We start from the raw sequence: 16,515 nt of genomic DNA on the forward strand, positions 1-16,515 counted from the left end.
GTGGTGAACCCTGGCAGGTCATCCCAACTAGCACTCTGGAATGAGTTGCATAGGGTCCCCCTGACACTGCGGAGTCTCTCGGGGAGTGAAGCTGTATCTGGCCAGATTACCTCCCTCCTGCCGCTTCTCATTTTCCATGTCAGTGTTTCACTTTTCCTTAAATGGGAGTGTGAGCAAATGGAACAGAGAGGTTGGCTTGTCACATGTGTTGGGTTGTGCTTGCTCTTTTTTTTTTTTTTTTTTTAGTAGATTTTTATTGATTTCAGAGAGGAAGGAAGAGGGAGAGAGAGATAGAAACATCAGTGATGAGAGAGAACCAATTATTGGCTGCTTCCTGCACGCCCCCTGCTGGGGATGTAGCCCACAACCCGGACATGTGCCCATGACCGGAATCAAAACCAGGACACTTCAGTCCGCAGGCTAATACTCTATCCACTGAGCCAAACCAGGTAGGACTTGCTCTTGTTTCTGAATTTGTTTCACAAGTCAGAGTGATTTTAAGACATCACCTTTGCCTCAGCGAAGTGTATACCTTTCTGCATTCTCCACTCTTGGCAAATGAACAGGACTGGACTCATCGTGGCATCCTGGCTTACCGCACTCCACAGTGCAGATGAGAGTGATGCCGCATATCTGGGAGATGTTTCTTTGAAGTTGTGGAGTGATTTTCTTGGGATGGCATGTGGTTTGGGCTGTCCTGGTAGCTGCTTCTCAGTGACATGGGTGTCAGCTCCTCAATTAGGTGGCTGCCTTCCCTGAGCTGGTACATTTGGCTGGATCCCTCACATTGTCATGGGGTCCTGGAATGGAGTGAACAACAATCTGCTGTGAGGTGGCAGTGCCTGCCATGCTCTCAGAGTTTAATTCTGCAATATTTCTTCTGAATTTTACTTTTGTTATAAGACTTTATGGGTGGTTTAAAATTGTATCTGTCTTTGTCAATTTATTAGAGTTTTTTCAAATTGGGAAAAGTTAGGTCATGGCATCTTTATTTTTTACACTTTGTATTATGGAACTTTTCAAACATCCACAAAAGCAAAAGTGTGCAGTGAGCCCCCATGTCTCAGGTCAGCTTCAGTCTTGCCTGTGCTTGTCCAGCCCTACTCCATGCACACCTCCCTCTCTTTTCCTTCTTCCCAGAATGTTATTTTTAAAAATATATTTGTATTGGTTTCAGAGAGGAAGGGAGAGAGAAATAGAACATCAATGATGAGAGAAAATCATTGATCAGCTGCCTCCTGCACACCTTACACTAGGGATTGAGCCTGCAACCCAGGCATGTGCCCTGACCAGAATTGAACCGTGACCTCCTGGTTCATAGGTTGACACTCAACCACTGAGCCATGCCAGGTGGGCCCCAGTGTGTTATTTTAAAGCCAACCCAAAGTTCTGAACCTTAAATGCTCTGAATGTATTTCTCTACATTCAGAGAAACATCATATAACTTAAATTAAAAATAAGTTATTCATACCATCCAATGAGGTTCAGAGTCCTCAGTTGCTTCATAAATGTGTTTTTGCAGTTGTAGATCTGGGCGATTCATTGGGACCATTTCTGGACTTGCTTTTAAATTCTCATGTGAGAAACCTGGGGCAAAAAACCCAGACCAACTGTTAGAGGTAGAATGTTCCAGAATTCCCTGTGGTGGTCACTTTGGCTCAAGGAAATGCAGTGATGAAGCATAAGAGGAGGGCCCTTGCTCCTGGGTCCACCCTGTTAGCAGTTCCCTCCGTGGCTGCTTTGTGGACCTAGAGGATGGCTGTGGGCAGCAGAGCCCAGGGTCCCATCTGAGGTTCTGCCTCCGGGGAAATAAATCTGGCAAGTTCTTGCTCTTGTGATGATTTTGGTAGAAAGCTCGCAGGGCAGGATCAATCCTGGGTCGGTGCTTATAGACTCTCGTGGACCCTGGTAGGAAATCTGTGCAGTGTCTAGGACCTCAGGGGGGAGGCCACAGTGTTGGGAACCCCTACCATAAAGGCCACTGTCTGTCTCTCAGGAATGGGCACCACCGACCATGTCATCGTCCTGGCATCCACCAACCGAGCTGACATTTTGGACAATGCTCTGCTGAGGCCAGGCCGACTGGACCGACACGTCTTCATCGACCTCCCCACACTGCAGGTCAGTGGTCTGAGGCTGCCCTCCTTGGTCAGATGCAGCTGCTGATTCCCTCTGGTGCTTGTCTCTCCAGATTTTCTTTGGCTCACCACTCTTCTCATGGTTTTGCAGCTTGTTTTTTTGTTTGTTTTTACCCACATTGTTTTTCCCTTTATCCTTAAGAATCTGGGGTTGAATCGACACGTCTCAGTTGAGTTTTGTAGTATAATTTTTGGAGAACCTCAGAATTCTCATCCTGACCAGCTCAAGTCCTTGGTGCCACATGGTTGTGGAACATGAGCTCTGCAGCTGCCCTGAAAGCAGGTTGAAGGGATGGGAGATCTGAACCTCTTGGCCCCACCAGCCTCCATATCAGGCCTCTGGTTGGATGTCCACCTCTGTGTAGCCAGGCCTTTGTGGTGGCCCCAGAGGGAGCAGGAATCCAGCATGCAGTGATAAAAGGATCACGTGTGGTGGAGACCACCATGGGTAGGGACAAAGTTTGGAGGGTGAACCTAACAGTTGGTTAGTTGGTTACTGTTTCTGTAGGTACACACATGGGGGCATAGGGGTGTGGCTTATGGCACACCCAGTGCTCATTGTGAGTTCGTCTCTCAAACTACTACTCAGTCTAAGAAGTGGATTGAGGCTACCCTCTGACAGCTTCTAGAGGAGTGACTGTCCATCTTCCTGACTGAAGGAAACTTTTACATCATTTACATATGCATGAATCAAAGGCTCCACAAAATAACTGTGCTATTTTGATGCGCTTTATTTTCTGTTCTGTTTCCTTTTTTTTCCTTCTCATTTTGTAAGGCTGCTTGCAGCTCTAAATTGGTTTCACAAACTATGGTTGTGATTAATGATGAAGAAACTCCCTGGTGGCTCCTCTCTGCGTGGCAGACGTGCTGACCCACACTTGTATCCTTCTCCCCTGTCTTTGGTAGGAAAGGCGGGAGATTTTTGAGCAGCATCTGAAGAGCCTGAAGCTGACCCAGGCCAGCAACTTTTACTCCCAGCGTCTGGCAGAGCTCACGCCAGGGTTCAGCGGTATGGGTGCCGGTTCTTGTTGATCCTGAGGGCAGAGGGCAGGTGGTCTTTCCTGCATGTGTGAGTGCAGGCTTCCCCCGGGTGCCCTCCATTCCCTCCTCTGGGCAGCACAGCCTGGTTGAGAGTGAGGTTGTGCACGCAGAGCAGGCAGGAGATAGAAGAATTGCACAACACTTTACTTCTCCTCCCCGAGTGGTGGAAAACCCATTAGTGGTTCTGCATTTAGACTGCCCCATGTGTGTGTCCCCACTAAGGGCACTCCTAGAAGTTCCGCCTTTAGGGATCCCCACAGAGGCTCTTCAGTTCCTGTCCAGCTCAGATCATGAGATTCCGCTGCTCCCACCAGCTGCTGCCATGGCTAGGCCTTGTCACTGATCTCCCTCACCATCTCTGCTTTAATTTGTAGACACTGATACCACAAATCAAGAATTTTGGGGGAACATTTTGCTTCCCAGCATTTGTCATCAGTTTGGCTCAAATAAACTCATAAAATTTAAACTTAAAAGTTTTTTTTCTAGCCCTAACCGGTTTGGCTCAGTGGATAGAGCGTCGGCCTGCGAACTGAAAGGTCCCAGGTTCGATTCCGGTCAAGGGCATGTATTTGGGTTGCGGGCACATCCCAAGTAGGAGATGTGCAGGAGGCAGCTGATCGATGATTCTCTCTCATCGATGTTTCTAACTTTCTATCCCTCTCCCTTCCTCTCTGTAAAAAATTAATAAAATATATATTTTTTAAAAGTTTTTTTTTTTTTTCTATAAGGCTCTCATTTTAAAGGGCAATGTACTTTTTTCTTTTGAGTTTCTTAACTAGAATCTTTTGGATACTAGAGAGCCTTTAATTTCTTTTCTTTTCTTTTCTTTTCTTTTCTTTTCTTTTCTTTTCTTTTCTTTTCTTTTCTTTTCTTTTCTTTTCTTTTCTTTCTGGCTGGAAGTCCTGTTAGTTATTTTGTTGTTTTTTAATTGATTTTGGAGCGAGAGGAAGGGAGCAGGAGAGATAGAAACATCCATCAGCTGTCTCCTGCACGTCCCCTATTGGGGATTAAGCCCACAACCCCAGCATATACCCTGACTGGGATCGAACCAGTGACCTTTTGGTGCATGGCATGGTGAGCCACACCAGCAGGACTGTTTGTTTTTAATCATCATTCAAAGATGTTTTTATTAATTTTTAGAGAGAGAGGAAGGGGGAGAGACAGAAACATCGATGTAAGAGAGAAATGGCCATCAGTTGCCTCCAGTATGCTCCCTGGACCAGGGATTGAACCCACAACCTTGGTATGTGTCCTGACCGGGAAACAAACCTGCAGCCTTTTGGTGTACAGGATGACGCTCCAACCCACTGAACAACCTGGCCAGGGCTAATTTTTTATCCATCAGTGCACATATGAATTACAGGGTGGAATAAAACACCAGATGGTACATGGAAGTGTGCTGAGAACAGTTGTGTAATAAAGCAGTGGAGAAGGCAGAAAGACTGAAAGAGGTTGGAGTGGATGTGAAAAGGTGGTTCTTTGGGTCCAATAGAGCTGGAGCACTGGCTCACAGCCCTTATCATGCCTTATCCCTTGACCCCTTTTCATTTATTTGTGCAATTCTCCTTTCCTTTCCTCCCCTCCATCCCTGAGGGAGCAGAACCAACACCCCTGCCATTCCCTGTTTTGCTGACAGGTGCTGACATCGCCAACATCTGTAACGAAGCTGCTCTGCACGCTGCACGAGAAGGGCACACATCTGTTCACACGTTTAACTTTGAGTACGCTGTGGAGCGCGTCATTGCGGGTATGAGGCACAAATGCCAAAAGTGAACTCAGGGAGGGTGGGGGTAGAGGGAGTAGGTCAAGCTTAGATGTCACATGGTGGACCTTATCAGCAAGGAATTATTGGACAAGAGGAAAATACGTAAAGTATTTGTATTTTTTATAATTTGGGCTTGACACTAGGACTTAAAATACTGCAAATTTGCATAACAGCAGACACTCTTTAAATCTACGTATATAAAAGCCTAAGTGACTGTCCGACTGTTGGACCATTTGCCCAGTAGCTATGATGCACAATGACCATCAGGGGGCAGACGCTCCAACTAGTAGAGGAGGGCGCCCGATTCCTCACGGATTCGGCTGTGGGTTAGGTTGCTGCCAGGACACTGTCGGCCCCAAAGCTGCTTCACCCCCACCCCGGACCCAGAAAGGAAGGAGGAGGGAGCCTGATTCCTCATGGAATCGGCCGTGGGTTAGGTTGCTGCTGGGGGGAGGGTGGGAAGAGATTAACCAAAGATTGTATATGCATACTAGAGGCCCGGTGCATGGATTTGTGCACCAGTGGGGTCCCTTGGCCTGGTCTGCGGGAATCGTGCCAAAACTTGCTCTCCGAGATCCCCTGAGAGGTCCAGGATTGCGAGAGGGTGCAGGCCAGGCCCAGGGACCCCACTGGTGCACGAATCCATGCACCGGGCCTCTAGTAGAAGTATAAAAGGATCTTGCAAACCCAAATGTGAGTGGGGCTCAGCCCATTAGCTATCATGTGGTGCCTGAGAGCCAACTGCAAATGGACAGGCCATTGTGCATGTTGTCAGGAGTCTGCACTGCTGCTGCCTAAGGACAGAGGGAATGAATGTCTGCTGAGGGCTGTGCTCTACTAGTTAACTCTGTCTCTGCTATTCCTGTGCTCTGCTTGGGACATGAATGGGAGAGGTGTTTGGGTAGTGAGGGGCTGGGGTGCTTCTGTCAGTGCCTAACCATTGTTGCTCAAAGTGGAGTCTGTGGCCTTCTATGAGGAGAGTAGGACTGAAAATGAGAGAAAGCATCTAGAAGCTTTCATAACTCCATGTGGCAACATCCAGACATGAGTAGTACATCTTGTCCTTGAACAGGGTTGAGAACAAAAGCACTAGTCCAAGACACTGAAAGTTTGAAAAAGGAAAACTGGTCCTGCCTACAGATGTTTGAGAAGCACAGGCTCTGCATGTAGGTAGTGAGCCCTCTGTCGTAAGCTGTCCCTACAAGAAGCGTGTTCCCATCACCCTCAGTTTGAATTAAAATCTAGGACAAATGCCACCAGGTTCTCAGGCTGCAGCTTGGGAAAGAAGCAAACTTGTGTGAATAGAAGGAACTATAGTTGCTGTTTCTTACTATAAATTTTGGTTTTATATAAAACCATTTATTTTTACATGGATATTGATAAACTTACAGTAATATTATCAAAGCAGGAAAGACCAAAGAAAATACTAATAGAATACTGTCCCCACATCCTCCTTCCCCTGTATGCAGTGCTTAGAACAAGAAGAGCTCTCTTGTCCTTACTTTGGTGTGGACTGCCTGAGCTGGAACACGTTTGTGTTCAGGTAAAGCCCATCTTGTGGGGCTGTGATATCATGTTTAGAGGCTCATATAATCAGCTCTGGTTGAAATGATTCGTCTGCCACAGCCAGTGCATCTTAGAAGGAATTTACAGCCTATGGTAAATGTGGGTGATCCTAGTAGCATGACAAAATAAATACCCTGAACCTAGAGCTTGCATAAAATGGAAACTTAAGGATGTTTGGAAAACTTGGGACAGTGAATGAAATCTTAGCAACAATTGGAACAGGTGAAATGTAAGGTAAAGTTACCAAGACAAGAGATAGTCAACTACTAAGAGCAAAAGAACTGTAGAATCACAGGGGCTGCAGTTATCCCTGCTAACTCTGGGAGAAAAGCCAACAAGAAACCTAGAATTTGGAGTGGAGCCCATACTAATCCTGTCAGCCCTGCAGGCCCACCCAGGAAGTCTGCATGAGCTGTTTGGATTATTCCAACATTTATGGAAGTGGGAACAAACATTCCCCCTCCAACACCTCTCATACCTAATGAGATTCCCTTTGAATTGGAGCAATAGTTGTGGATGGGGTCAGCTTGGGGCAGAAACACAGAAGGTGACCATCCCATGAGGATCTCGCAACAACATGGTAAACAAACTTAAGGCCAAGCAAGGAAGGTTCCTGCATGCTTACACAGGATTATTCGTGGGCCTAAACTCCTGGGCATTCTTTCAGGGACGGCCAAAAAGAGCAAGATCCTCTCAAAGGAAGAGCAGAAGATTGTTGCATTTCATGAGTCAGGCCATGCTTTGGTTGGCTGGCTGCTGGAGCACACTGAGGCTGTGATGAAGGTAGGGTGTCGGAGAGTGGGAGCCAGGGAGGGTCTGGGGTCTTGCAGACTGGGGACCCAACTGGCCCTTGAACAAAGCTGACTTTGGGAGCACCACTGTCTGTGCTTGATGAAGAGAAAGCACAGCCTGAGGTTGACCTGAGTGGGAACAGGTGGAAGGTGACTGCAGGATCCCTCACCTTGGAATCATAGGGCAGGAAGAGGTCTGACCTCTAAACCAGTTGGGTCCAGTTATGGGCATGACCATTTGAAATCCAAATGACTATTTGGGGTCTTCCCATCTACAGTCAGTTTTGGAATTAAGAACCGTCAGGTTTACTATCAGCTCTAACATGTGGATCTAATGATTCCTAATTGTAAAAAGAAGTGAGTTGAGTACACTTTTTAAAAAACACTATTCTTCTAGACATTTGTGAGTTTGATGAAAATTTGATATTTCCCCCAAAATGTGTGGATTTGTGACCATGAGATCCTTGAATGACCATTAAGAAAAATGTAAATGTGTGGGATGCAGGTGCCCAGTCTGTAAAGATGAGGGCACGGATTGTAATTGAACCCTCCACCAAAGCAAGTGGAGTCACTGGGAGCCTGTACAGGTGGTTTGGTTCCACCAGCAAGGAAAGAGCTGCATTGCAGTTCCCTAAGACCCAAACATGGGAACAATGTAGCAATTGCCAGCCTGGTATGTGAGTGATGAATGTCGGACAATCAGTGATGTTAATTGTAGCAGTGTAGTTTTTTTTAATTATTATTTTTTATTGATTTGAGAGACAGACATGGATTTGTTCCACTTATTTATGCATTCATTGGTTGCTTTTTTAAAAATTTATTTCAGAAAGGAAGAGAGAGATAAATAGAAACATCAGTGATAAGAGAGATTAGCTACCTCCTGCACGTCCCACACTGGGGATTGAGCCCACAACCGTGACCTCCTAGTTTATAGGTTGACGGTCAATCCCTGAGCCATGCCTGGCAGGTTCGTTGGTTGCTTCTTGTAAGTGCCCTGACCAGGGATCGAACCTGCAATCTTGACATATTGGGATGATGCTCTAAACAACTGAGATACCCAGCCAGGGTCACAAAGTAGATTGTTAGTCTGGGAATCTGTGATTATGTCCTGCTGACCAGGCCAGTTCCTTTTATATGCTCATCAGAGGGCTGAGTCTACTGTTTTGTGACAGAGATAAGTGGATGCAGCAGTCACTGAAGTAGGTGATTGGGGCTGGGTCCAGGGTGAGGCAGGCGGGACAGTTACCTATAGTGTGATATTTATGGGACACTAAAATATTCAGTAATCAAGTTAAATATTTTAAGCCCGACTGGCGTGGCCCAGTGGTTGAGCATTGACATGAACCAGGAGGTCATGGTTTGATTTTCGGTCAGGGCACATGCCGGGGTTGCAGGCTCAATCCCTGGTGTGGGGCATGCAGGAGGCAGCCCATCAGTGATTCTCTCTCACCATTGATATTTCTATCTCTCTCCTCCCTTCCTCTCTGAAATCAATAAAAAAATATATTTTAAAAAAGATAATGCATTATTAACAAAATAAATATTTTAAAAATATATATTTTTAAAAAGATAATGCATTATTAACAAAATAAATATTAATGCAGAAAAATCCACAATGATGCAAATATCACTAAAATGAACTCAGAGTTTTTGCTTTATTAGATGGCTGAAAGTCATAAACTAGTCATAATGAGAAAAACTCCCTTGAGAGGCTCGTACTTTGCTAGGGAAAGATAACTTCTCATTGCTGTTTGGTTATTTCCAGCTTTTTAATTGTAGTTTACTTTAGAGTTGGATTTTAAGTTTCCCCTTTCAATTTTCTGGCTACTGTGAGGTGGTTCTCTTGCTGCTGTAACCCTCAGAAATGGCACCTGCAACCCAAGTCACTCCTTGTTGCTCAGGAACAGGCCTTGTCCTGTTGGAGCTGTCCACACACCTGGTGTTGGGCAGTGAGGAGGCTAAGGCAAGGTTACTTTCCATTTTCCCCATATAACCTCTTCGTCAGAGGGCCATGGTGCAGGGGCAGGGGGCTTCCTTGGTGGCCTTGGTTCCTGCACTTCCTGGTTGCTTCACCTAAGAGCTCCTGTCTGAGCGGTTCTTTACTTCATATATACCTAGTAATGTATAAGAAAGACACACCCACAGTGTGTGAGCCATTCTCTTTAATGATGGTAGCTTCTTTTTATAAAAATGGGGATAGTGCAGCTTTGCTTAACAGCTTTGAAACCCTCTGATTAAAGATCTCATATTTCTCACCTTCATCTTTAAAGCCCACATCTTGCCTGCTAACTCAGGCCACCTGACGTTCTGCAGGTCTCCATCGCACCTCGGACAAACGCTGCACTGGGCTTTTCTCAGATGCTCCCAAGAGACCAGTACCTCTTCACCAAGGAGCAGCTGTTTGAGAGGATGTGCATGGCCCTGGGTGGCCGCGTGTCGGAGGCCATCTCCTTCAATAAGGTCACTTCTGGTAAGGAGCTGGCCCTGCAGGGCCTGGAGTTCTTACAATGTTTTAACATCCATTATCCCTCTGCATGGGGAGGGGAGGAGGGGGGTCATATCTGATGAAAGGATTTGAATAGTAGGATGCAAATATCCTTTTAAATTTCATTAAGTGTGTTTTTGTTTAAAACAATTTTTAAAAAATATGTTTTTATTGATTTCAGAAAAGGGGGAGAGAGAGAAAGAAACATCAGTGATGAGAGAGAACCATTGATCGGCTGCATCCTGCACACCCCACACTGGGGATCGAGTCCACAACCTAGGCATGTGCCCTGACTGGGAATTGGACCATGACTCCTTGGTTCATAGGTTGACACTCAACCAATGAGCCAAGCCGGCTGGGTTCATTAAGTGTTTTTTAAAGATGAGATATGGTGAAAGGAGATTTGAAACTAAGCAAGACTTTTAAAATAATTTATTTGTTACAAAAACGTTTACATACATTTAGACTATAAATGCATTTACTTGGCTAATTATTGGTAATTCAAGTAACTTCACTGTTCTCAAGCTATTATTTCACTGGAATAGCTATAGAGCAGGCAGAAAACTTGCCCTGCTTGATCCCTGGCATTGGGGTTCAGTGTGGACAAGTGTGCCCCGTGTATACCTGGACTTGTGCTGGAGAATTGCTGATGAAGCAAATGCAAATATGCAACCCATGTAGTTTTTTACTTTATTTATTTATTTTAGGTGGGTGGCACAGAGAGAGAGAGAGAGAGAGAGAGAGAGAGAGAGACATTAATTTGTTGCTCTACTTATTTTTACATTGCATTTCATTCATTGGTTGATTTTTTTATGTGCCCCACCTGAGGATTAATCCCGCAACCTTGGCATATCAGGATGATGCTCTAACCAACTTAGCCACCTGGCCAGGATCTGAATAATTTTTTGGACAAAAGAGCATTTTTAAAAGTTTCCAGTCTCTCTCTTAAGGAACAGTAACAGGATACTGTTGTCCCTTGGAGACTCCGCATCTGCTGTCTGGCCTAGGTGTTTGCCAGTGGGGTCCCAGGATGCCTTGGCTCTGCACTCCCAGGAAAGAAACCTTTTCTTGGCCCTATTCTCCAGGAGCGCAGGACGACCTGAGGAAGGTTACTCGTATTGCCTACTCCATGGTGAAGCAGTTTGGGATGGCACCGAGCATTGGGCCCATCTCCTTCCCTGAGGCTCAGGAGGGCCTTGCAGGCATTGGTCGGCGCCCCTTCAGCCAGGGTCTCCAACAGATGATGGATCACGTGAGTTCACAGGCCTTGCCGTTGCACCTTGTGCCAGCCTCTGCTCCATTCAGCCCCACAGTGTGGTAGAGGGCAAGGCATTGTATTCAGAGGAGGCCTCCCACCGTGCCCTGTCCCTGAGCCTTCACATTGGGCTGTTTCTCCTGACCTCTGTTGTCTCTCTAAACTGCCTAGTGTGTGTTCTTGGATGAGGACCCCTGTGTGGCTCCTGATGAAATTGTAGATGATGGGAAACTGGGAAGAATATCAAATAAATGCATCAAATGACAGAGCCAGTGCCAATTATCCCTGTGGCCAGCAGGGACATGCTTCATTGTCCAAAGGAGATTGGGCCAGGACAGTGTTCAGCCTGTCCTGGGGCCGCTCTAATTGGCCTGGTGCATGAGCATGTGAGGCAGCTGCAGGAATGGAGGACAAACACAGGGTCCTTAGCCTCTAGGAAGGGCGGGGGCGCATCTACAGGTGGGAATGGCTGCTGTGGGCAGGCATCCTGAACTAGGACATTCCCAAGGTTGTGATGGGGGCTAGAAACTGTTGGGAGCTGACCTTTCCTGGTCATTGTGAGAGACAAAGGGCTGTGTTTCTGAACCTGCAGTTCTTTGGTGTACTTTGGTGTCAGAACCAGCCTATAGATGATGCTGTGAATAGTGGTCAGCTGTTCTCGTTACGGATCTCCTCTCTCATTCGCAGGAAGCTAAATTGCTGGTGGCTAAGGCCTACAGGCACACTGAGAAGGTGCTACAGGACAATCTGGACAAGCTGCATGCGGTAAGACTTGGTGCATTCTAACCTCCAGGCACCTGTCTGTCTCTTCAGAAGTTGTGTGTATGGGTGCTATTAGTATGTTGTGCTGGCATAGCTAGTCACGCTTTTATGGAATACTAGTGGCCTGGTGCACAAATTCATGCACGTTGAAATTAATGAGAAGAAATATTTTAATATCACTATTTGCCCTTTCTCTATAATAGAAGTGTCAACCAAATTCACGATCGACAATGATAGATTGAAACACACATGTGCGATTGGCGCCAGCAAGAGCTTTATATGTATCGCACAATGTGCGAGTCAACTTATCCTTTTATAGATACAGAATAAACTTGCTTCATTAGGCCTGCTTTCTGACGTAGCTAAACTTTTTCCAGCCCAGTGAAGCACCCAAACTTGTCTTTCAGGTAATTGTCAGCAACACAGCAGTAAATATCAACACGAAGCAGATAATTATTATAGATCATGCAGGGAGAACAAAGGGTAAAATATTTAACTGCAGCAGTGTTTGACTATATTCTGTGCAGTGAGAAAACCTGAAGTCATTTTCAAGGTCCACCATTTCTTACTTTTCAGTCGGGTCAAGTTTCTAAGCTTTCTAAATCTCCATTTTCTGGCTAATGAAAAGAAAATAGGATTCCATTGAGTCTCCTATCTACCTACTCCAGGACGTCTATGAGGATCAAATGAGATGAGGCATGGGAAAACACTTCACAGACATTTGGTTAAAGTGTAAAATGTTTCCACCTGGCTATAAAGCAAGTGGTGTTCCTGGGCTGAAGAAACTGCAAGGAGGCTAGTCGCTAGGGAGAGGAAGCCAGGCAATGCTACATGACATCATTACCTGGATGGTTGGACACTTAGCATATTAGCTTTTTATATATGTAGATTTCAGATGAACACAGAAATTTATTTTTATTATTTTTTTTTTTAGAGAAAGAGACAGGTGTGGAAGGAGAGAGAGAAAGAAACATCGATTTGTTGTTCCACTTATTTATGCACTCATTGGTTGATTCTTATATGTGCCCTGACCAGGTATTTAACCCACAACCTTGGCGTATCAGGATGACACTCTAACCAACTGAGCTATCTGGCCAGGCCTCAAATGAACACAGAAATTTAGAAAACAACATACCAAATATGTGTTCCACCCAGCTCAGCTGAAATACAATGTTTTCCACTTTTTAGCATTTTATTATGAACATGTCAAGCCAATTCTTTCAAAATAGAAAAACATAATAAATAAACCCTCATGTGTCCATTACCCAGTTCTGGCAATTATTAATGTTTGGTCAATTTTGTTTAATCTTTTTCCAACTCAAACTTTTCCTGAAATTTTTAAAATAAAAGTTTAAGTTTAGAATAGTGTTATTAGATTTACAGAAAAGTCACAAATGTCATAGAGTTTTTTTTATACCCCACACCCAGTTTTTCTATTATTCACATCTTCCATTAATATGTTGCATTTTTCAGAACCTAGTGAGCCAATATTGATATACTAACTAGATTTCCTTAGCCTTTTCCTAATGTCCTTTTCTTGCAGGGGCACCCCCAACCCCCCACATTTACATTTAATCATCCTGCCTCCTTGGGCTCCTCTTGGCTGGGACAGTTCCTCACTTCTCTGTTGTTGATGGCCTGCCATGGCAGTGTAAGGATATGGGTCTGATGTTCTCACAATAAGACTAGGTGTTGGGTTTGGGATTATCTCTTGACTTCAGAGGTGAAGTTACTGTGTCCCTATACATGTGGGCAGCTCTTGGTTGATAGGCTGTTTCGTTAATGTGAGGCCCTGCCAGGTTGGCAGTTGTGCGTATTGGGTCTTCCAAGTGTTGCCACTCACTAGCAGCACCAGCTTCCCTCAGAGTTGTGGTACTGTAGAATGCCAGGCCTACCCGACCTGCTGAGCCATAAACTTTTTTAAAAAAAATATATTTTTATTGATTTCAGAGAGGAAGGGAGAGGGAGAGAGAGATAGAAACATCAGTGATGAGAGAGAGAACCATTGATCAGCTGCCTCCTGCAAGCCCCCTACTGGGGATTGAGCCTGCAACCTGGATTTGTGCCGTTGGCCAGAATCGAACTTGTGACCCTTCAGTCCGCAGGCTGATGCTCTATCCACTGAGAAAAACCGGCTAGGGCAGAGCCATATACTAGTACTTGTTGACAACGTCCTTGGTGTCACACATGTCCATTGTCACTGCCACTGGGCAGGACCCAAGCTCCCTGTGATGGGCCGAGGATACCCTGCCTTGGTTTGCACTGTGATCGTGATAGACTCACATCATCAGTGGGTTACAGAGCTTAACAGTATATTAGAGCAGTCACACAGATTAAGTGGTCACCTAGTTTGCGGATGACAGAAACCAGTCCAAGTAGCTGTGGCAGCATTCCTTGTAGTGGGACTGAGCAGTAGCAATTGAGTGATGGCACAGAGCACTCCCAGGATTCGTGCAGCATGTTTTCCATGATCATATCCAGAGAGGCAGAGGCCCCCTTCCCAAACTGTGAGGTCCCCCAACTTATACCTCAGTGCCAGCATTCCTCTCAAGTTCCAGCGAGGATGTTCTGCATTTTAGTCCCCTGCCCCCATACAGACACCCACACCTTGTTTGGTAAAGGAAATCGAAGGTTGCCCAAAATAAGCAGAGATTTGGAAGGGAAGCAGACAATTAATGAGGCTGCAGCTGGCAAATCATCTCCAAGGTTGAGACAGGGAGTGATTCTTTGCTTAAGCTGCCTGTGTGTGCTACTTCCCTGGGAAAGTGGCCTGTCTGGAGGCATCCTACTCACAGACACCATTTTCTGGGAGGGTGAGAGGCCCCCCTCTCAGTGCTCTGCTCTCAAAAGGCTCTTGTCTGTGTCCTTGTCCTCCAAGGTTAACACACTGTCCTTTGTTTCTCTTAGCTGGCAAATGCCCTGCTGGAAAAGGAAGTGATAAACTACGAGGACATCGAGGCCCTCATCGGCCCCCCGCCTCACGGGCCCAAGAAGATGATTGCGCCTTTGAGGTGGAGAGATGCTGAGAGGGAGAAACAAGACACTGGGGAGGAGGAGGCGCCTCAGCAGCCCCCGCTTCGAGGGGAGGAGCCTTCTTAGTCCAAATAGCTGGACCTCATTAATGAATGGTGCCCGTGGGGACCCAGGGAGTGTTCGTTACTTAGCTGTTCCCCAAGTTCCTTTTCACCGGAGATTTGAACCTCATCGCCCACCCTGGTCCCTGCTGAAGGCCTTTTAAGAGCTGTTGGTTTCTGTACCTGTGATTAGTAAAGACTGCAGATGTGAATGATTTGGTTTTGCTTTTGCAGATTGTTTTTCCCCTGCGGGGGGGCAGGGGGGGAGGGTTGTCAGTGCTTGTTACAGGTGCACCTGGAGGAGCTCCCAGGTTTATGACCCAGCAGTCAGGCTCATGCAGGGCTTGTGCAGGGGCTCTTCCAGCTCCTGCGACTTTGTCGGCATGCTAATCAGGATCCGAGAAGAAAGGACATTCTGAGCCAATGTCCTCATCCGCACTCAATGGGCGTACAGAATAGGGGACAGGCACCAGGCTCTAAAGGATTAAAACACTGCCACCTACTGCCTTGCTGACTGATGCGTATAAGAACCTCTCCTCACTGGTCTGGTGGGGGATACCTGAGGACTGTTGATACTTTATGATAGAGAATCCAACTTTGTACCATGTGGTCAGCTCTAACCCAGAGGGGCTGTTGGGTTTGTCCTGGAACACAGGATTGTGTGTTTACAAAGTTATAATTTCAGCAATTGAAGAGCCCCTTTTGTAGGAATCTGGGATAAGGGGCTAAGGACACCTCACCACGCAAGACAGACAAGTGCACTCAGCTCCCGTCTCCCTGGAGGTGTGCAACATGCACTCAGATGCTCCTACTTGCTGCTCTCATCACTTCCCCAATTATGGGTACTTCCTGACAGAATGGTGGTTCTGTTGCTGTTCCCACACTGTGCCGAGGAAATGCCTGCTGAGCTATAGGTGGGCAAATATAGGTGTGATTACACACCTGAGGTGGGGGGGGGGACACAAGCTTTTTTTTTTAACTTTTGTTTCTTTTTAAAAAAAAAAATATATATATATATATATAATATATATATATATATATCAATAAAAAATATATATATAGATGTATATATTTTTTTTTATTGATTTCAGAGAGGAAGGGAAAGATAGAAACATCAATGACAAGAGAGAATCATTGATTGGCTACCTCTTGCATGCCCCCCACTGGGGACCGAGCCCACAACCCGGGCATGTGCCCTTGACCAGAACCTAACCCAGGACCCTTCAGTCCACAGGCCAACACTCTATCCACTGAGCCAAACTGGCTAAGGTGACACTTGCCTTTGCTCCAGTTTCCCTCATTCATTTCCAAAGATCTGCATATAGTCTAGTACCTGAGGGCAGTATCCTTTGTTACCTATAAAGGTGGATATGGACAAGCTCATCCCTTGTATTTTATCCATTAAAATGACCTGTGTCTGTATATCCTTTGGAAAATCATTTGCTCAGCCCAGAAGATGCTTAGCGAGAAACAGGATGTAAATGGCATGAATGGGCTGCCTTGCTATAGGAGGGGGCAGGTATAGCTGGCTTCCCAGAACTTGCTGATATGAGTGGGTTCATGGCCCCTCAGCCAGAGGGCAGGGGGTGTTTTGTGCTGTGATTAATAGTTGTTTGAAGACTTTGTCCCTCTGGTCAA

General features: G+C 45.9%; 1 protein-coding gene across 1 annotated transcript in view; it reads left to right on the forward strand.

The window, feature by feature from the left end:
* The window catches only part of SPG7 (SPG7 matrix AAA peptidase subunit, paraplegin), a 43,292-nt gene extending 28,200 nt beyond the window's left edge, over positions 1–15,092 (forward strand). Inside the window, exons 10-17 of the mRNA XM_079800362.1 lie at positions 1,997–2,121; positions 3,045–3,147; positions 4,816–4,926; positions 7,178–7,293; positions 9,615–9,771; positions 10,872–11,038; positions 11,729–11,806; positions 14,711–15,092. Coding sequence (XP_079656488.1) covers positions 1,997–2,121; positions 3,045–3,147; positions 4,816–4,926; positions 7,178–7,293; positions 9,615–9,771; positions 10,872–11,038; positions 11,729–11,806; positions 14,711–14,902 — 1,049 coding nt within the window. The 3' untranslated portion in view covers positions 14,903–15,092. The remainder of the gene's footprint in view (positions 1–1,996; positions 2,122–3,044; positions 3,148–4,815; positions 4,927–7,177; positions 7,294–9,614; positions 9,772–10,871; positions 11,039–11,728; positions 11,807–14,710) is intronic.
* The last annotated feature ends 1,423 nt before the right edge of the window (positions 15,093–16,515 follow it).

This window comes from Cnephaeus nilssonii (assembly GCF_951640355.1).
Source record: "Cnephaeus nilssonii genome assembly, chromosome: 20".
In the NCBI taxonomy this organism is placed as follows: Eukaryota; Metazoa; Chordata; class Mammalia; order Chiroptera; family Vespertilionidae; genus Cnephaeus; species Cnephaeus nilssonii.